Source organism: Pseudopipra pipra, chromosome 4 (genome assembly GCF_036250125.1).
Source record: "Pseudopipra pipra isolate bDixPip1 chromosome 4, bDixPip1.hap1, whole genome shotgun sequence".
Taxonomy (NCBI): domain Eukaryota; kingdom Metazoa; phylum Chordata; class Aves; order Passeriformes; family Pipridae; genus Pseudopipra; species Pseudopipra pipra.
In genome coordinates, this window is record NC_087552.1 from 3,959,612 (window position 1) to 3,980,638 (window position 21,027).

Below are 21,027 nucleotides of genomic sequence, written 5' to 3' on the forward strand. Positions count from 1 at the left end.
TTTGGGGTCGGGATAAATTTAATAGATTTTGTGTGTCAGTTGCAGTGATGCTTCTGCTCTTGTATATTCTCTGTAAAATGAACAAAAACTCAGGAAGCTGAGGAGGGCTGCGTCTAACTAGGTCTTTACAGTGTTGAGGAGCCTGAACAGATTACAGACTGGTGTTCAGGATGGTCATTGGTAGTAGAAGTGCCAAGTGCCAGTAGTTTATGCCACTGTTAACACTGTGGCCAACCTGCTTAATAGAAAAAAACCTTAGCATAGGCTGAAAAGCAGGGGGTTTTATACAACCTCATTTATTAAAAACGTTGAATTGAGGGGAGAGCAGCAAGGGTCACAACATTCTTAGGCAGTTTTAAGAGTATAGGATTAACTTATTTGTGACAGCCTGACTGGTGTGAGTTAACGCAGTGGGAAGGAATTCTGTCATACAAGACAAATTTCCCTTTTTGAGGAAATAGCCCTAGGCTTATAAAATAGTTTCAAGAGCACCCTTTCTCGTTTAATAAAGCTCATGGGAAGTTTACCCAGCTGATGTTCCTGCAGCACCTGCTTGTACATCCACTGTATTAATGTACAGAAGTTGTAGTCAGTGTGGCAGTTTTTATTGTTTACATGTACATCATCAGGCTCATTGAACAAAAATGAGAATGGCATAACACGGAGACAATTTCATTTTATGTTAGAAACTGGAAAGGCATGCTCAGCATGGAAACAGTAGTGCAACATTTTAAAATCTAATAAAGCGTCCTATTAAAAGAGCAGTACTAGCAAACTACTGTACTAAATCTGTTTACTACACTTAGCATGCAGGCTTAATCCCACCCCCAAGTATCGTATTTCAACTTCTAAAAGAAGATTATTTCCCCTGTACACAATGCATATATTGCACTATATAGACTACTTCACCATAAGTCTCAATAGTCTTGTACAGCAAAGCTTGGATGGTACAAGTGGATACATTTTGACAGACGTACTTCCCTTGTAATCAAACGGGCTATATATAAGTAAGAATGTAATGGTTTCAATGTTCATTAGCACAGTCTTTCATATTGGTCTAACAGCAGGTGGTCACAGTACTGTGATTTTTGACATCTTTTTAAATAATATACTTCACACGATTTCAAATAGCATGGAATTACAGAGAACTAAAATATATTAAAGCACCCCATGTACTAGTTTAGCACCATTTTTCCAATAAGATATCTAAATTAGTCATGAACCTTGAAAACTTATGTGTGAGGTCAGCGAGAAATTAAGAGCCAAGTTTTCAATCACATGGGCTTCTGCAATATCAATGCCCCTTTGTATGCAATTGAGTTGTGGGTATTTGTTGTAACACCAGAGAGACACAGAATCATACAGAAATGAATGATTGCCCACTTAGAGCATGAATGCAAGCATCCCACTTTTTCACAAGACACCACACAACATGTCATAGCCAGAGTGTTTGGGGAATAGGGAACAGGGAAACAGTCACTGCTAGTCACAGTTTGCACAATCACTATGTGGTGACACATCTGCCACACTTGTCACGCTGGAGTGTTTCACGGCCCACAGAGCTTTTCAGTTCATCTTTTTATGAGCGTGTTTGTTAATGGAATATGCAGAGCACACTTGTGATGGTCAGAATGGCCTTTGACAGGGATTGTGGAGATGGTGCTGAGCTGTCCTGGCTGCCTCTCAACTGCAGTCACAGGCTGATCCTGTTAGTGTTGCACTAAGATGATGATAACCTGCTGTGTTCTGTGTTCTAGGTTCAGTGGGGTGGCCCTTTCTAGAAGGACAGTAAGCTGGTTATCGGTGCATTTTTATAATAAGTTGTCAAAGTTTTCGCAGCATACGGAACAGTATTTGGAAAAAGAGATTAAATGGAATCAAGCAGTGTCAATACTTTAGAAGTCAGTGAAAACTCAGCTTTCCTGTAAAGATCAACCTGAACCAGTGCTGCAACTAAGAGAGAGCTGTCTAAATATTACCTTGTAGAAAACAGGAGTTTAAGACTATAGACCTTGTCAGACAGGTTTGGCTCAACATCTCCATTGAATGTATTTATAACTCTCTCTGGTAGGATTGACAGAGGTTCTTTGCACTACTTAAAGTAAAGCCCAGCAATGAGAAGAGCAGGATATTTTTTAGTCTAACGCTGTGGTAAACAGGATAAGTAAATCCTCTCCAAAACGCTGTATTTACTCAAAATTACAAATTTCAGAAATCAGACAAATGTTACTTATCTAGAGGAAGGAAAATAAGTGTTCATTTGTTTTTGATTTAGCTCTTGTAGCTGTGCAGGATGTTTGTGAGGAAACAGTCAAGTGTACTACCTGTTTCACTTGGGAATGTACTTTATGCACACTAAACTGTGAGAAAATTTATCAGAATAGCTGGGGATCTGATTATTGGCAATTATTTTCCTTCTAACACTTAATACATACTCGGAATTACTTAGCAAGAATCAATCTGCTAATGATCTCATTAGCTGCTGAAACATGAGTCAAATTTAGAGGACTGAGTGTAAGATCATAGGGATAATAGGCAGACAGTCAAGAAATGATTAAATAAACGAGACTGAAGATTAATTGAGATCTGTAATTAATTCTAGAGAAGCTTGGAGCATAAATAGCTTGGAGCTACTGCAGTCTTCCCGTGGACAGTGAGTCTCCCAGTGAACTCTCCAGCTGTCCTGCTCCAGTGTTACTCTCAGCTGGCTATCACTTTCCCCTTAGATACATGTAACTCATTCCTGCAATATATAAACTTCCTTACCACAGAGGACAGTAATCCCTAACTGGAAAGGTTGTGTGTATACAGCTTGGATTTAACAAAAAGGAAAACACACGTATCAGGAAAATGTGTCTGTTTCCACCCACTGTGGGCCCCAGCTGTGCACTGTCTGTGCCGTTCAGCTTGTCCTGCTTCAAAGTTTGGGTTTCATTCCAGACATTCATAGTTTGGTCACACTTTTTATCCAGGGCACAAAAGAGGATACTTTTGTGTAGACACCTGGGGAATCTTTGACCCCACAGCCATAGCCCCAGGAGGTCACACCATACACAACCCAGCTTTCCCCTGGCCGTTCACACATCAGTGGTCCACCACTGTCTCCCTGACAGCTGTCAACACGTTTCTGTTCCTGGACGTTTCCAGCACAGAGCATTCTTCCCGTGAATCTTCTTTTGTAGCGCTCTTCACATACCCTCTTGGGAAGTAAGGGGATGGCAGCCTGTTGTAGTGTTCTTGAATAAGCCCGTCCTAAAAAGAAGACCAAAATTATTTTCTCATTACAGTGGTTAGTCTTGGAAACATAAATGGGATTTAATCCAATTTATACTCTCAGTCTTCACACTGTCTTGTCCTTAAATAACATGACTTGAAGCAAGACTACTGAAAAAAATCTACTGTGCTTTAAATATAGTACTAAAATATATATTGTACATGTGAAATATAGATGCTTAAAAAAAAAAAAAAAAGTAGCTTGTGTTCTCTGGATCTTTCCAAGGCTGGAGTTTGGTTTGTTCCAAGCACTTTGTGTCTTCTACAAGAGTATATACTTCAATACTTACATGGGGAAGCAATTTTTGGGAGTCTTGAGCAGTGGAGAGTAAAGTCATAGAAATACCTAATTTCTGGGTCACCAGTTCAAATCCAATCTAGCCCAGCCTGATAGGTGCTGGCTTCCAAGTTGAGCATCCAAATTTGGATCTTTGTACTTCTTTTCTATAGCTTGCACCTCTTTTTCAGGTGGAAGCATGAAAAATGAAAACCAGTGTTGGTTTGGCCTTTTTAAAGTAAAATCTTAATAGTTGTAAAGTAATTATGATTCACACAGTAAGTGTGAAATGTCAGCTGAGGTATTGGATGATGTAATTTCTTACCATAATTGAAGCCAATTATTGCTGTGGTTAATGTTTCCTGAAATAGATGTCCTAAGTTAACAATATTGTAGGACTTCCAGTGAATTTATGTAGGAAGGCTAGACAGAGCTAGGCAATGAATTAACAATTGTTTGTAGCAAAAAAAGCCACCCTCCAAGTCTCTCTCCTTTACTGTAGTACAGTGACCCAGACATCTGTGCACGCAGATTAGTGCATGTGAAGAGGAGGAACTGATACTTGGCCGTGCCGCCTTGTCTCCTTGCCAGTTTGAATGAGTCACTGGAACAAAGGCTCAAGTGTGGTTGCTGACTTGCACTGTATTCAGCACCATAAAAACATAAAAGTAAAACATGGTTATCAATTAGTAATACATTTAAAGGACAAAGACCTTTGAAGAGGAAGAATCTTGTACTGGCCGAAAAAGTGACTAGAAGCCTGCAATGCAGATTGCACTGTGGCTCTCAGAAACTTCGGCAAGATGTTCTCTTAAATCGAACTGCTGGTTGAAAGTGTCGGTGGCAACAAGGGAGACTAAAATGTCACTTGAAATTCTATTTCATCTATATTTTCTGTCCCTTTTTCTATTGAAGTAGTGTAACTTAAATAACCTTTCCAAAATTAAAACATGCATGGGCCTTACCTTTAAAACCCTAACTGTGTTAGAGCTGTTAGTTATGTACTGAGGCAGGGGGTGATACTCTGCTGCACAGGGTGCGCCTGGCGACAAATAAGCTTTTTATTTGGGCTTGTCAGTCTAAATGAGGCCATTTAACTGATGGGGTCTCTGATTTAGAGTGACATGGTTAATGGCTGCTTTTCAAACACAAACTAAATTCAGTCAATAAAATGTTGTCATTCCTGGTTAAGGATCAGGAGAGAAAGTATTCCCCTATGCAAAAACAGTACAATTGTTTGATTTTGAGCATTTTCTTATTTTAAGTCTCTGAGATTTATTTTTTTTTAAAAGCAGCCTCAGGTAGCATGATTGGCGCATGGAAACCATTAAAACATTTTTACCTGTGTCACCCCATCCAGTGATATAACAGTTGGGAGCAGTTTTCTGTGGTCTCTCTCTCCTTAATGGCAAACAAGCAGGTAAGACGTGGGTGCTGAACCTGGCACACTGTTCCTCTGGGCCCTGTAGCCTCACCAAGGCAATGTCGTAGTCGCTGCTGTCAGGCCTGTACTCTTTATGCATCACAATCTGTTGCACTCCAATTTCTTCCTCGTACTCCTCTGGTACCAGGGTGTGATAGTCTCCGACTCGCACAGCGTAATTCCGAGTGTTGTTGCCATACCTGAGATTGAGGTGAAAGCAAATAGGGCTGGCTCATGCAAAGTCAGGTCCTAAGCAGGCAAGCAGATTTCATCAGGGTCTCTATTATTCATATAAGTAATGATACCAAGAGATGTTTTTAAAGAGCAGAAATGCTCTCTGAGGTGTTTGGATTGACATTCAAGTACAAATACAAATACAAAAATCTTCTGAATTTTCAGATTGGGCTCTGTTCCTTTTTGTATATTTTCACAGGCAAGTTTCTTATGACCATCTGCCATGACCGACACTGATTTCAAAGGTGCAAGGTGTGCATTATAAATGTATTTAGTTAGGGTAACACGAACTGCCAGTAATTACAATGAAAAACTGAGTGCTAACATCATTGTGATGGTCCAAATAATTATTGAAGTGAAAACAATGTTCAGGCCTGCTTTGTAGGTTGGTTGAGAAATTCTGGAGGCTTAGATAACTTGATAAAAACCTCTTACATCAACTGAAGTTATAGTAAGGAAGACAAAGCATATATGCATCACAACACCTATTGTCAAAGTGACAGAAGGCCTGTAAACCTTAGACTTGTTTTTCATCTCATATGATCCCAGTTTCTTTCACATTATAGACTAAATGGTAAATGCATTAGAAATTATTACTGTGGCTGAAATAACAATTTTCTGTGCATGCCTTTGGAGATTTTTGTGTTACACAACACACAGCCCTTGGTAAAATTCGAACAAGGGAGTACTGTTGGGTACATGTATTTATTTTAAAATCTGGCTAAGCTAACAGAAGTATTTTTCCTTTGAATTATCCTGAATAGCCTTCAACAGGAAATTTCTAATACTTTTGCAGAAAATCCCCCACAGTGTTCCATCACCTTCTAACTTGTACCTGTTCTTTTTATACCCTCCAGCAATGTGCTGGCCTCCATAGCTTGCTAAAGCTTGCTTGAGGAGCAGCAGACAAAGCAGGAACATTACAGTTCACTGCACAATATATAGCTGTACCACTGAATATTTCTTCTAGTTGTGGGTTGCGTTCCTGGTTGACTGAAAAGCTTGCTTTGTCTAATTCTGCAGATCTTCAGGTCTTCCATGAGCAACATTTCACTTGTAGGCTTCTAAGAAGAGAGCTGTAGGCTGTGAACAAACATCTGTTCATCTGAACATGAACTTCTATACAGGATAAATGAAGGGGTTTTTTCTATGCCTCATATTTATAATTATCCAAAGTAATTTTTTTTTTAATGTATAGACCTTCAAATTCCCCACAGGTGTCAGAATCACTCTGAACAAAACTTATAATAAGATGAGTGAGTTATAAAAGGAAAAATAGCTTCAAACCACTTTTGATCTTAAATTATATGTCTATGAAATTACAGAAACCACTATACTGCTTGTGAACAATTCTGTGTTTAATTTTTATCCCTAGTACAGATGAGCCCACTTTGGTTACCTAAGCAGTGTTCCAATTTCCGGGATATGAGAAATGCTATACTGGCCTTTCTCTTGTCTGCCTGCGGAAAATATGTGAGGAAGGCGCTTGATCTATAGATAGCTCTTGGAAACCTATCCCCTTAAAATCACTCTGAGCTCATTGGGAAGTTAAGCCCAGGCTGTTCAATGACAGCTCAGAGCTAAAGGCTCCTTCTCTCTTTTACAGTGAACAGTAGTGCATCCACAGGCTGTTGGAGCTGCAAGCTTAGGGCTAATTGCAGTTTTAATGCAACATAGGGGGCCAAACAATACTTTGGTCACTGAGGCCACGTGTAACAGTTCTAGGGTAGCCTGTAGCAGACCCTTGAGTGGCTGTGCCCATCTGGAAGTATCCCAGTGTATTTTGCTCCAGTCATGCTGTTGTCCCGTGATGTGGATGTGTTCAGCAAAGTATCCAAAATGGGCATTCCTTGGCAGCACATTCCGTTTTCAAGCCTCTAATCAAAGGCTTTTTCAAAAGCTTACATGTCATCCTCGGTAATCACTATAGAGATGATGAACAGGACCACAGGAGGCCATTGTCTCTGAATTTTCATGAAAGGAACTGAAATGCTTTCATAGTTCCACAGAAACAACTGGAACATCAGTTGGGAGTAGCAGAAATTTTACTGAGCTTGACCATTTCAGCTTGAAATATTACCAGGAAAAGTCCTTCATGATTTCAGGGAACACAAAAATTAAAAGATGTGCATCTGGTGCTGGGCAAAGGTAACATTCTGCATTCGAGTAAAAGTATATCTGACTCTTCATTTGAGTTACTAGAGAGTGAAAGGAAATACTCAAAGTCCAAATTTAAAACATTTGCAGCCCACTTGAGCAAAATCAAGCAAATACCCTCAAAATTGCAGTGCTGTTCTGTGCTTGCTTTCTAGCCCATTCCAGTGAAATAATCACTGTTGAAAGCTTACAATACTAGACCAGCTTCCTTCCTGTGCAAGTTGATGCTTTTATACTTCAGCAACTTCATCAGCAGTGAATTCCTGCTGTGTTACAGTAAAAATGTCTATCACTGCCAATATCTGTCATTACCAAAATTAATCTGAAATACTACAGTCCCTGTGTTTGGTGTTTTCTCTGTTGTCTACACTGTAACCTGAAAGCCACAAGCTGTGGTTTTGTTGGAACAGAAGGTTAAAATGTCAGAAGTGTTAACATTTTTTCATGAAAATGCTGAAGTTGTGAATATAAATCACACGAGTGATAACACCCAGAATAACTCCAATGTAGTGGGGTGTTTTGTTTGGTTTTGTATTGAGGGAAGGGAGGATGGTTGGTAGGTTTTTTTAAAACCAAAAGGCCAACCCTTGGAACAGTTTTCTGTGGGCTGGAACTGGAATGCTTTTGCCTCTACCCAGAACAACTGCACCGTTGCAGGGAGACCCACCTTTTGAAGCAGTGTGCAGCAGTGAGCACCCAGCAGCTGCTGATCAGAGTAGCCCCACACAGGAGTCTCCCGTCACCGTGAGAGGATTTCAGTCGCAGTGCCACCTGCCACGGCCAGCCGCCCCTGCAGAGGGGGTGAGACACGGTGCTCAGGGGACAGCAGTGGGATTAACCTTGAATCCAGAGCCTGGTTACTTTCTTTGACTGGCATGTCTTGCAAACAGTGGTGTTTCTTAACAGTGGAGAATATCTTTATATTCCTGCAGCAGTCAGAATTCCATTTAACAATGGTCCGGATTACTTTACAGATCATTTGGGCATCCAGCACTCTGAGTGCTTCCTCCCACACTCAGTTATTTGAATTTTCCCTTCTCAGATTGCATTCATTCTGCCAAAAATACATTCTATGGGTTCCTCGCCAAATACCATCCAAGTCAACAAACCAGAAATTTCCTGTCAACTGCAGAGGGGAAAGAGGGGAATTTCTTGAAAAGCTGAACCCAGCATCCGTTCCTGTCTGTGTGAAAAAGGAAGCTGGCAAACTAAGAGGTCTAAAGCAACTGCAGAAACCTCAAGTAGTAGATTAGCACCTTTTTTCAGCCTGTGATAATCTTGTTTTATGTAGTAGATCTGCCATATTTTCAGGCCTGTGAAACCAGGGTGGCTGCTTCTTTGTTTAATAGATTAGCAGTCAGGGAAGGGAGTGGTAGAGAGATGCACCTGTAAGCAGCAGCAGCAGCCAAGAGTAAGCAGCAGGTAGTCTTAGGTGTTTTCTGACTCCTGTCAGCTTGAACAGGTATGCTGGATGGCAAGAGCTGCCAGGGACCATCTAGTCCATCATCCTACGTGAGAATTGCAAGTGCCAAATGTTTTAAAGTGAGGTGGAGGAATTTGCTTCCCATACAGAATAAAACAATTTAGATGGTTTTTATTTTTGGAAGATTGGATTTAATAGGTTTTTCTTAAATGGGGTATCCAGTTCCTTTTCAAACTTGCTTCAATTTCTTTGTCTTAATCACTTCTTGTGACAGTGAGTCCTTTTCTGATACTGTTTGGACGTTCCTTTTCTTTTGAATGCTGCTTCTTTTGAAGCATTTCTAAGTGCACTATTAGATTTCTCTCACATTTTTGCTACATGTAACATCCCTGTACTGATTTACTGTGAGATCAGCTTGCTTGTCCTGACTGAATGGTGCAGTACATTTCTTGTCACCATTTTGTTTCATCCACTGTCCTTAGTGCACATATTCTGAGATAAGAATTCTCAATCTTTTTCTGTTACCCTCATTTGTCTCTTTACTAAGGTAAGTCATCCTACTTTGCTCTGTCTGAATGCATTTAAGTATTTTTCTGGGCTCCCTATTGTTACTGTTCTTTGAAACTCCTCCACTTAGGAAGTGTCTTTTTTGAAACAGATCCATTGGTGCTCTGCATGTCCTTTGAAATAGGTTGTACAGTGAGATGTAAGTGGATTTTTTGCCATGCCTTCTGTGATATTGTATGAATATGTATTTTTTGAGGTTACTCACAACTGTTAAGAAAATAAAGCCTGTACTTCCCGGGTTTATAACTATGTCATCATCAAGGCTTATTTTGTAGAGGAAAATCAAATCTTAGCAGTGAATCATACCCAGGCCTTTTTTTCAGTGTAAAACCTTGTACTATATTCATAGCTCTCTTTGTATAGCTCATATCCTTTTACTTGATAAAAGTAAAGTAATTATTTTTAAGTTAAAAATATAACCCATTCAAGGACTAAACCCATAAGCATCTACAGATTTTCAAATAATGCTGCAAGTATCTATCAATTAATACTTTTTAATTTCATGCCAAATTTGCTTTTGAGTATATTTCTGCTTCTACCTCATGACAAGCCAAAAGAAAAGAAAGCAAACCTACAATAAAGTTGTAAATTAGGCAAACCACTTATGGTAAAATGCATGTCTTAGAAGATTTATATTCAAAATTACTTGTCTTTACCAGTTATTTACCGTAAAGAATTTTTCCCACCAATTATTCTCTTTTGTCGGCGATGTAGTAACCTCAGTCCACAAACAGAGGCAAGAGAATCTAAACCAGAAAGGGTATAGAGAGCATTAAACTCAGCATGAAAAGTAGCCAATCTTAAATGAGAGTTAACTAAAAAAAAAACAAACCAAACACAAAGGCTGAACTTATTCCATGTTTCATGGTATTTTTTAAATACCAAATTTTGCTTGAGGAAAATACACTGAAAAAGTCTTTTTAGCTGCAATCTTTTGACTGTGTTCACAGAGCCATTTACACATTTGTTTCTCAAGTGCAGGATTTTATAGTGTTTTTCCTTACTTCCTGTTAGTGGAAGCAGAGCCTGGCCTACCTCACAGGATTCCCACCCTTTCGTTTCTGGAATTCTTTCGGATATAACTGTTTCCTCTGTGAGGTGGGATTGTTTAGTCGGTCTCTTCCTACCCTGACAGTTCCCCACCCAGCCTTGGGCTGCCCCTCCCAGCAGGGCTTCACCTTTATTGCTGTTGCCAGGGGCCTTCTTGCTGAGGTGGTCACAGATCACACCCGCGTCCTCGCTGTGCCGGCAGTTGTGCGTCCCAATGTCCTGCTTGATGCAGTCTGCCAGGGATCTCTCATTTCCTGTACACTTCACGTTATCCACATGGATGGGGCCTTTGCCCTCACCAAAATAGGCCATTGTCCTTGCTCTAGCTGGACCTCTGCAAACAGAGCATATTTTTTCTTATTAAGCATTTTGAGGCATTAGTCTGCATTTTATTCAAATGTTTCTGAGTGAGTAGCGAAAGGCATCGAGGCTTTATTCCAGGTCCTGTCACTGATTCACTTGTTAAAACCACCTTCTCATTGCCTCTGTTCTTCTGGTATGTAGGGAAAAAAATAACAAAATCGCTACCGTTCATTAATGTTTAAAAAGTGCTTTTATGTATCTAGTTAGAAGGCACTGTGCAAAGTATTTTACATTGTAACAGCATTACATTTTGCTATAAAGCAAAATATGTGAAAGCTGCTTTTTCATAATCTCTTTAATCCTCATATAAAATCAGCATCTGTGAATGCTAAAAATAATTTGTTCAGGTCTGATTCCTTCAGAAAGATGGGCCAGTTGGAAACAGTAGTGTACAGTAGCCAGTTGAATACAATAGTGCAGTGTGGTAGGAGCTACAATTTACAGATCTGTTAGTTGTTAATAGTTATCAATATATTTCATTTTCATGTCATTTTTAAAGTGCACTCCACAGCTGAGTTTTAAAAATGTCATGTAGTTGGAGCAAGACTGAACCTAGTTCATTATCGACACCCACCTTTTCCTGGGAGGAACTCAGTGCTTAGTGCTTGTGTAGCATTTAAGCATCTCATTTGGTAACTTTTGTGAAAGGTTATTACTGCTAAATACTTAGGATAATGCATCTTAATTTATAAATTGGTATTTTGTTATATGTGGTTTAAGAATCAGAAATAATTACAGGTGGGAAACCACCCAACCAGCTATATAGTGAAGTGGGGCAGGAAGCCACAGCCACCTCTAGGTGTGCCTGAACTACAAGTTTACCTATTGGTTAAGAGCAATTTACTGATATTTTATTGGGATAACAATATATATGGAACTCCACAGGTTTCCATTTTAAAGGATAATTGTATATTGTAGAGGACTGCTTCCATGTATACAGAAGGGTAACTGCAGGTGTGATGAAATGCTGGAGCAGAGAAAGAATTTGACAATGAAAATGTATTACACCTCTTTTTACACCTCTTTAATACCTGCAGTGTTGGAGAAGATAAGTGAGAGTGGCATAAAGGGTCTGTGTCCCTTCATTAGCTGGGGATTGTGTGTTGGGGAGGAATTCTGATTTGTCTTACCATTTTCAAGGCTTTGTCGTACAAGAAGTGTGGCTGGATCAAAACAAGTCCAGCTCTCCATTGCCACATCCATATAAATGAAATATGAAATAGTAATACCTACAAGTAATACCTACAAGCTTCCTCCCTTTTCAAACTTGCACTTGAATAGCCTTGCCTTTTTGGATTTTTTTCCTATGTACTGAAGGGTAGGTGGGCAGGATTTCTATTTAGGGAATGTTGGTTAGAATGCATGAATTGTAAAAAAAAAAAAGAAAACAAAAACAAAACAGGAAAGAGAAGCATGTAAAAGATATGACAGACGATACCACAAGGTCAACTGTCCTTACACATTTTTAATTTCCATGCCTGGGATGTATTTACCAGATAATCCAAAGCCTTAACTGCCTTTGGAACTGGTATAGGATAGTCTTTGCCTAATGAGTTTAATATGATTTAACTTGTCACAAGCAAATGTTTTTCTTTTGTGAGTGACACTCTGATTGCAGCTAACAACAAAAAAAAGTAAGTCCATCTCTCTGATACCTGTGGGCAGCTGATGTGTCCTTGTATGCTATTACAAAATAGCGAGAGAGAGCAGGCACTCGCTGTAAATTCTTGCCTGGTTTTGGTATCTCTGTGTCAAATAACAAAGTTTCTGCTTTAGGGCATTGCTCTGAAGTTCCTCAGGATATTGCAAACTACCTCATTGTGAATCTCCACAGTATTCTTAGCCTTTCCTTCAGAAGTATTTATTGCAGTTTAGTATAGAATTGTCTCTGCAGAATCTTACCAGTTGCTTAATAAGGGCACTACGTCCTTCTTCCTAGCTTTATTTGAGAGCAGTCTATCTCTTACTGAGCATCAGTAATCTCTCACTTTGCTGATAATTCCCAGGGAAGGTGTGTTCATACCCACTCAACCAAAACCAACCAAGCAACCAAAAACACCACAAAAAACCCCAAACCAACCCCCGCTGTTTAAATAGAACATCTACCAGGAAACAAATGTACAAATCAGGATGTTCTAGAACAGGGAGTGCAGCTTAATAGAGAAAATGATATAATTGGGAGATCTCTAAAGGTACACGTGTTAAGTCTGTGTGTTTGTTAATGCACTGGAACGTGCTCTTACAGCTAGCTTTAGTCCACCCTTAACAAACACGTGTGTCCCTTCATTGCTGCTTTCCAAGCCAGCTGTTTATGCACTGCTGACCATCAGAGATACAACCTTTTGCCTGCTCAGATCTGTCCCAGAGAGAAGAGTGGCTTCAGGTCTTACCTTCTCACTTTTCTCAGACCCAAGGCCATGCACAATAACATACTGAGCTCTTCACATGCAGTATTAACATCATTTATGATGTTGTTAATCAGGAAATGCAGTGAATTATTATAGATGGCCAACTATCATAGAAATTACAAGTTAAGTAACTTGTACGAGAGATGACTTCTAAGTTGTTCTGTAGTTTTAAAGCCATAGTCTACTACTGCTTTCAAATACACTTCACTAAATGAATACCAGAGTGTTTAAACAGCATATATTATGTGTTCAGACATCATTTGATGATACTCGGTTGCACCAGTTTCACATTGCTAGATACAGCAAAGAGTTAACACAATTTGTATCTCTTCAGCTCAGATTTCCTTAGGAGTACACTCAGAGAAGACATTGCACTAATTTCCTGTTGTATTTCATTGGTGTTCTGGACGATTTTCAAGTCTCATTAGTTCTGCTATTTATATATCTGCCCTATAGTTGTTATATTTTTACTGCTCTTGGGATCCAGAAAAAAACTGCTGATGAGCGAATGTAAGCCTGATTGAGTGCTTTATTTCAAAAGTGACACCTACATAGCAGTGGTTTTAATTAGAGGGTGGGTTTGTCTGTCAGATCTATTCCTGTATTAAATGAAGCTTATTCAAATCACTGTCATGCAGGCCAAAGCCATAATCCTTTGTATAAACAGTTTTATCAAATCTCCAAGCTACATTAAGTCAGATCAGTAAATGAGGGGAAAAACCCATGAAACTAGGAATTCAGTCACTGGTGTGCCTGGAATCTGCAGACATCATACTCACACCTTGTGACAGTGGACACTGACCTGTTGCTGTATTGCATTAAAAATGTTAACAGTTATGTTGGACACGATAAGGACTTCAAAGTCATCATTAAGGTTCACAAAAGATAAATATTAACAATATGCAGAATAATACCTCTCAGTGAAAACAGATCAAGAGCTTTTTGAAACAAATGTGACAAATAAAAGTTAGTATTTATAGCTTAGTAATTTGGAATACTTAATTTCCAACAAAAAATATTTAATAACTAGCATTTCTGTTGCCAGACCAACTGTGATATGCCTTTGAATGCTAAAATTCCTATTCCCAGTTCTGGTAGGTAATGAATATTCCTTTTGAAGACACAGCCTTACTACTTTTTATACAAATAGTATAAATATACTTTTCTAAACGAATGGCAGATTGACAAGTTTTAAAAGGCATAAATTACCTTACCAGGCATGCCTGTGATATTTGGTTGCAGAAACTTAACATTTGTAGATACAGCAAACAGACAACTTGAGAAACAGCTTAATGAGTTTTCTTACTTGTAGCCAAGCTGTCGGCAGACTACAGCTGCATCCTTATCAGACCATCCATCATCACAAATCGTGCCCCACTGGCCGTTGATAAAAATCTCCACACGTCCTTCCTTCTTATTCTCACCATCCATCAGCCTGATGGGAGGACCTGGGAATAAATTACTGCTGTCAGCTCACAACAACAGAAGCAAGAAGTACTTCAAGTCATTTTCATTAAGTCCAGTACAAGGGGTCAACTGATGTTTATGTGAAACAAGCCCAATATCAGCTGTTAAAGCAGGCATTTTTCCTGGCTGACAAAAGGAAGCAGTTTGTCCTAAGTGCAAGACAAATATCAAATACTACTGTACTTTAAACATCAGAGTTTATCTGGTTCCTTTATTTCATACATATAGCTCAGAAATGGACCCCAGTGGGCACAGAACAATTCCCCAAGTAAAGGTAGAAAACACCCAAGATACTTTGATATGGTACCTGTACAAGCTGGACAGCTTTTCCATATAGAAACTTTATGAGTGAGTTTAACTGTACCTCAGTTCATGAATCCATTCTCAGACTGGGTGCTGCTGCTCCTCTTAACCACTGTCTCAGCACAAAAAGTGCAGTATTATGTTAAACTTCAGCCATTCCTTATTGTTACACAGGCTGTTCTGCAGCATGGTATTCTAGACTAATGTCTGATTACTTCACTAGAAATTTCAATTTGTTGCTAATTCAGATATGTTCGTAATAGGAAGTCTCACTTATGTGGATTAGTCAGAGTTAATTAATCACGGTTTGTTCATTGCTTGGCCTGTAGTTACATTTTGAATCATTAGGCAAAGTACATATTTAATTCTCACGTTACAGTTCCTTTACAGCATGCAAGCAACAGAAGTAGCCTTAAAACAGCTATGAATTCCTCTGGGGCCTCTTTATAACATTTAAGTGAGAATCACCCTCTAAATCTTTTTGTATGCCATACTTTATAATCTTTAATACACACATGAGAGTTGCTTTTTAGAATAATTGAAAAGCCTGTTCCTCATTCTTCTAGCCTGTTCCTAATCTCTAAATCTGTAAGGATGAGAAATTACTTAATGGTGCTCTTAAACAAAGCAGTGTTTTGAGACATTTGCATTTGATTTTTAATTCAGATTATTCCAGACTCTGAATCAGCACTGGTTAAATATGGCCTAATTCATTAATTAAAAGAGGAAATATTTGAAAACAAAGTCTGTTTGCTTTACATGTAATTTAAAGCATATTGTTTCTACTGGAGTTCATAGTCTGGGCAGTTCCATGAATTAACTTCACCAACCTCTTTACCTACACTGTCATGATCTTACATACTAAACAAATTATTGTAGTGTATTCTACCTCATTTTCAGTGTTCCTCAATATCTGTATTTCCTCAAGTCAAATCATCTACTAATTTCTCATATTTTTCCACTGAATTCTTCCCTACAGGGAAAAAAATGCTTTTTCAAATGCTAGGAAGTAAATGGTAACAAGAGAGTCTTTGTCCACTTTCCAATCAGAAATCTAGGAAATGAGGGATAAACTGTCTTATTTTTTTTGTTGAACTGATGTTAGTCTGGAAGAATAAAAATTCAGGTAAAAATTATACTTCTCTTAACCACATAGAGGCATGGGATATTAATAATACTTTATTGTTATCTCCTTGTGGCTTAGAATATATATATATTTATGAGCACAAAATTAATATAACAGTCTGGTAATGGGGGATGTGAGAATGTTCCCATATGGATGTATTTAACTGAACCAGACCTCCTTCAGCTGAGATTATATTTTATAGGAATTTGAGCAAGGCAGCACAGATGGTTTGCATCTGTAAAGACAGCAGTCATGATTTGAATTCCTGTTATTTTGGGGTTGAGAAAATTCTTTCCACCAAATATGATTTGACATCATCTACACACAATGGAACTGTACTGCAACATAAAGCATTATCACTGGATGGTGAGAGGTCTAAAGGCTATAAAGAAAAAGGCTATAAAGAGGGAGAGACTACAAAAGTACATGTGGAAGTGCTGACTGTTGTTGTAACAGGTAGCAACATCGTGCAGTAAATCCCTGTCATGGTTTGTGGGACAGACCTTCAGTCTGTGATTTCCAGAGAACTTCAGGCACCCAGGCCCACAGTTCCACTACGTTTCAGCAGAAGCTGGGAATCTAACTCCACTAGTTATCATTCTAATGTCAAAATCAACTAAAATATTCTGGGATAAACTAAATAATATTGGCAACAATTTTCTAAAAGGCAACATACTGACAAGCTACAAACTTCATGTAGCAAATTGTAAAAATTAAACTTTTTCAGAACCGCTGAGCAACCCATTGTTCCCCTGTAGTTTCTACTGTGCATATCTGATAGCCAGAATGATTGTTTCATTATCTACATAGGAATCTTTGGAATTAATTTGTATATATTTGTATATAGTGTATATATACAACGTCACTATGTAACTGGTATTTTTCTATCATTTCTTATCAGTCTTTTTATTCTTTTTATTTTCATACAAGTTTCTAGGCTTTTGACATTGGAACTGACTCTTTTATCTGTGTGTGCAGTATCATTCTGTTCTGGTCAGCAAGTGGGGCCCATTCACCCAGACACAATGTGAATGGTAGGCAATAGTAACACTACTATAATAGTAATAGTGCTCAGGTATGTCTCAACTTTTGACATCAGGAGAAAGTTACTTGGAGGCTGGAGACTGCTGAGTAAACTTAGTTATACCATCAGGAAGTGCAGGATAGGTCTAAAATCTCGTGAAGACTGAGAGAACAGCATCTTTGGAATTTGCCATGGAAATCTGTGTTGAGCTTTAATGTTCTGGCTGCTTATGTTCCTCTAAACAAAGCTGGATTACTTCCTGTGATCTTCATGAGAATAGTGAGGTCTTTCCCTTCCTGTTCCTTCTCTGCACACATCTGACAGATACTAGGATTTCGAGCACCCTTAAGTGTCCTGTACTTTGCTGGGATCTGTATCCAGCAAAACTCATACCATAGTTCACCAAAGAGCTGCCTTACCAAGTGAGAGCTTGTGGCTGTCGTTATCTGGATGGCAGATGAGCCTGACATCCTCCTGATGGTTGCAGTCGTGCTTTCCCCACTCCCTCCGTGAACACTGCAGAAGGTTTGTCTCCTTCCCGGAGCAGCTGACATCGTCCAGCCAGATGGGCCCAGAGCTCCCTTCTGAGGAGCTCTCTTTTTCCACACCTGCACTTTTGCCATACCTGCACAACACATACGCAATGTTTTGGTCCACACTGAGCAGAGGACTTGTGCTGCTTCAGCACTAGAAAGGAAATTAGTTACTCCTGAAGAAATAAAGGTTTCACAAGCATTAACTGTAAACAGTGTTAACTATGACAGAGCAGGTTCAGTTAGCATTAAATTCAAGGAGAGCACCACATGCCCCCTCTTTGGTAATGTTTTTTTTTAAGGAATGACTATTGCATTGATAGAAACTTAAGAATGTAATACCTTTGATTAAGGCCTCTCTTCAGCCAAGCATATGGCTCGCACTGACTTTGAGGCTTATAGCATATTCTTAGTATTATAGATACATTTAAATGTCACAGTCTGGAGAAAATGAGACAAAATCCTTTTTTGAATGTGAGCTGTTACTATCTGAAGGCAAGACAAGAGTCACCTAGTGAGAGTGCATCTTTGTAGCCACGGTCAGTAGGAAAAGTAGTGAAGAGTGAATTCATCAAGCTCTAATGGGATCTTTCTAAAACAGGCTTTACAATACCTAACAGTGTTCCAGGGCTAGGCTATGGGTTTTAATAAGGTAGTGCAGAAGGACTTACACCTTGAAAATGTCTGTAATTTTTAATGACTGTATGGCAGGCAAAGATTTAGAAGAATCTAACTTTTATAGGCAAAATAGAATACAAAATTGGTTTTTCTCTACAGCATATGCATTGACCTCAGCCAGAAAGATGATTGGAAGGAACTTGGTGCATAAATGCTGCTGAAATACAGTATCTGTTGAAGGTTTTTTTCCTACCTAAACTGAGGCCATAAATACCTCTTTAACACTGTGGGAAGCAGGCTTTAGTGGATTTTAACTCAGTAGTTTCTATGTAGCACTCAGCTAACATTAAAAAACAAGACTCCTGAGTAGGGTCCATGTAGGGTTCATGTAAATGTTTGTCATCATTGTCAAGTCACGGAGCCAGATATCCAATATCAAGTAATCTTACTTAAATCCCAGCTGCCGGCAAACCACCTGCGTGTTCAGCTCTGTCCACCCATCGTCGCAGACGGTGCCCCACTGCCCACTGTGATAGACCTCCAGGCGTCCCTCGTGACTGCCTTTCCCACTTGTGAGCCTTAGTGCACCATCTGTGTCGTTAACGAGCGAGGAAAAACAAAAACAGGAATCAGTTTTTCTTAGGTCCAGTTATTGTTCTAAACCAAAATCAATACCATCGGGTTCACTGCATCCGAGCCGAATATGAGACTCCTGCATTTAGTGCTGATCCCTGCGTGTGGTTCGAGGAGATGACAGGAATGCCACAATGCACCCGCTCAGCTGCGAAGGGCTGCTTAATGTAACTGCTTAAGTGCACAAGGAATAGCACAAGATATTGATCCCCCAGGCCCTTATTACACGCCAGGTCCGCAGGAGTGGGCTCAGATTACACCGTTTCACTGATGTACACCTTATCTTTTTCTTTGTATCCTGTTCTGTCCCACTGATTCCATGCTGACGGGCTTACTGCCACTGGCAGATGTGATACCCAGCTGAGGCAATGCCCCACAGAGTAAGTGGCAGTTGGCACATTACTGAGGAACCAGGGCCTTATTCTGAATAATGAGATTTTCTATACCTGTTATCCGTAGCCAACAGCTGGTTCATTGTGATACTGCCAGAACAGTTAATTACTGTGGGGTTTTGTGCATCTGCAAACTTTAAAGGTTCTCTTTCCAGAGCTGTGAACTCTGCATTTGTCCCTGCTTTTCTGTGTGATTTTTGGTAATTGAAGTACCTGTGAGAGGCGTGCAGGAAACGCCAGCGTCTTCTTTGTGGGCACAGTTGTGTTCTCGCCAGGAGCTTTTTGGACACTGCTCTATGGACAGTTCATTTCCCGTGCACTGCACCTCATCCAGCAGCACGGGGCCGGAGCCTTCTCCGAAGTAAGCCTGGCCCCAGGCCTTGGCAACACCCCTGTCGAAATGTCAGGAACACCCAGTCAAGAACAAGCATGCTGAAGATTTTCCTTTTCTCTGCCTTTTGGGTTTTAAGCATAACTTTCCTAGAGGAGATTATAGATGTACAGCTTGGGTATGAGGATTCTAATTTTAATTTTAATTTAATGTTTATGCGTAGTAAAAGTAATCCGATATATATTTCTACAGTGACTTTCATCTGTTGTCCTCAAAGCACATTAATCAAATCTCAAATACCCAGATGAGGCAGATAAAAGTGATTGTTCCACATTTAGTCATGTACAAACCACAGCAAAGAGATCTTAAGTGACTTGACAACCAGTCAGCAGTGGAAATAAGAACAGAAAGCAGACCTTAGCCTGGTGTGGGGTATATTCTGTGTCAGCATCGAGGATTTTGAACACAACAAGCTATGTAAATTGCAAACACTCCCGTTGTTCAGCATTACAGAAATTATGCAGTGTTTAACACTTGATGATCTATCAGGGTTTTTCTATTTCTATTTAAGATACCATGTCTTCCATATGTAGATGTTTGTCATGGTTTGGTTTCTTTCCACTCAGTGGTTTCTCTGTTCATATATTCAGTCTAGTTTGAAATGTCAAGGTTAAAATGCCTGTCTGAATTTTTTACTGTAATGATTTACCTATCTAAATGATTAGTTTAAATTAAGTAACATACAGTTTTCAGGGCCAAAAATACCCTCAGACACACAGCAGGCAACATTTTAGCAAAACACATAGCTTCAGTCTGAAGTCAGTGCCTTAGACCTTAACCTTTTCTTCCAAATGACCTTCCTAATTCCAAATAACATACTAACAGACCTCTTGCTCTGTTTTTCCTTTAACAATGCCATGAAAATTTTTAATAGATTGGAAATTATATTTTTCATTGAGATTTGAAAACATTTTCTGATTGCCCTTACTATTCTTTCATATACTTTGATAAGTAACCAGGCATCTTTATATGCAGCATTAATTTACTGAGCAATGGTATTTTGCAATGCTGGTAATGGGAAAAAGAGACAAGTCCTTCATCTCTCATATTTCATAAAGACTTGCTTTTCAAAGTGGTTGAAAGTGTGAACAACTATATAGTAAGCTAAGAAAATATAATCCATAGGATACACTGATGGTAATACTTCAAATCTTGGTATCCCATTTATATTTAAGCATCTAAATAAATAAAAACATATTTGTTTTCCAGTGTATTTGGTACAAATGTACAGAAAATGTTAGAAAAAAAATCCTTGTTCGTTAAGAAGCTGGCTGAAATCAAAGAGATAATGCTTCACTACTTTGACTGCAGAAAACAAATTATACCATAATCTACTAAAGTGCAGAGTTCCAATAAAGCAGAGAC

General features: G+C 39.1%; 1 protein-coding gene across 1 annotated transcript in view; it reads right to left on the reverse strand.

Moving 5' to 3' along the window:
- Positions 1-583: 583 nt before the first annotated feature.
- The window catches only part of PRSS12 (serine protease 12), a 33,597-nt gene continuing 13,153 nt past the window's right edge, over positions 584-21,027 (reverse strand). Inside the window, exons 5-13 of the mRNA XM_064651415.1 lie at positions 19,485-19,663; positions 18,696-18,837; positions 17,515-17,720; positions 14,482-14,623; positions 10,533-10,738; positions 10,022-10,100; positions 8,032-8,154; positions 4,893-5,173; positions 584-3,252 (exon numbers count right to left, since the gene is read on the reverse strand). Coding sequence (XP_064507485.1) covers positions 2,945-3,252; positions 4,893-5,173; positions 8,032-8,154; positions 10,022-10,100; positions 10,533-10,738; positions 14,482-14,623; positions 17,515-17,720; positions 18,696-18,837; positions 19,485-19,663 — 1,666 coding nt within the window. The 3' untranslated portion in view covers positions 584-2,944. The remainder of the gene's footprint in view (positions 3,253-4,892; positions 5,174-8,031; positions 8,155-10,021; positions 10,101-10,532; positions 10,739-14,481; positions 14,624-17,514; positions 17,721-18,695; positions 18,838-19,484; positions 19,664-21,027) is intronic.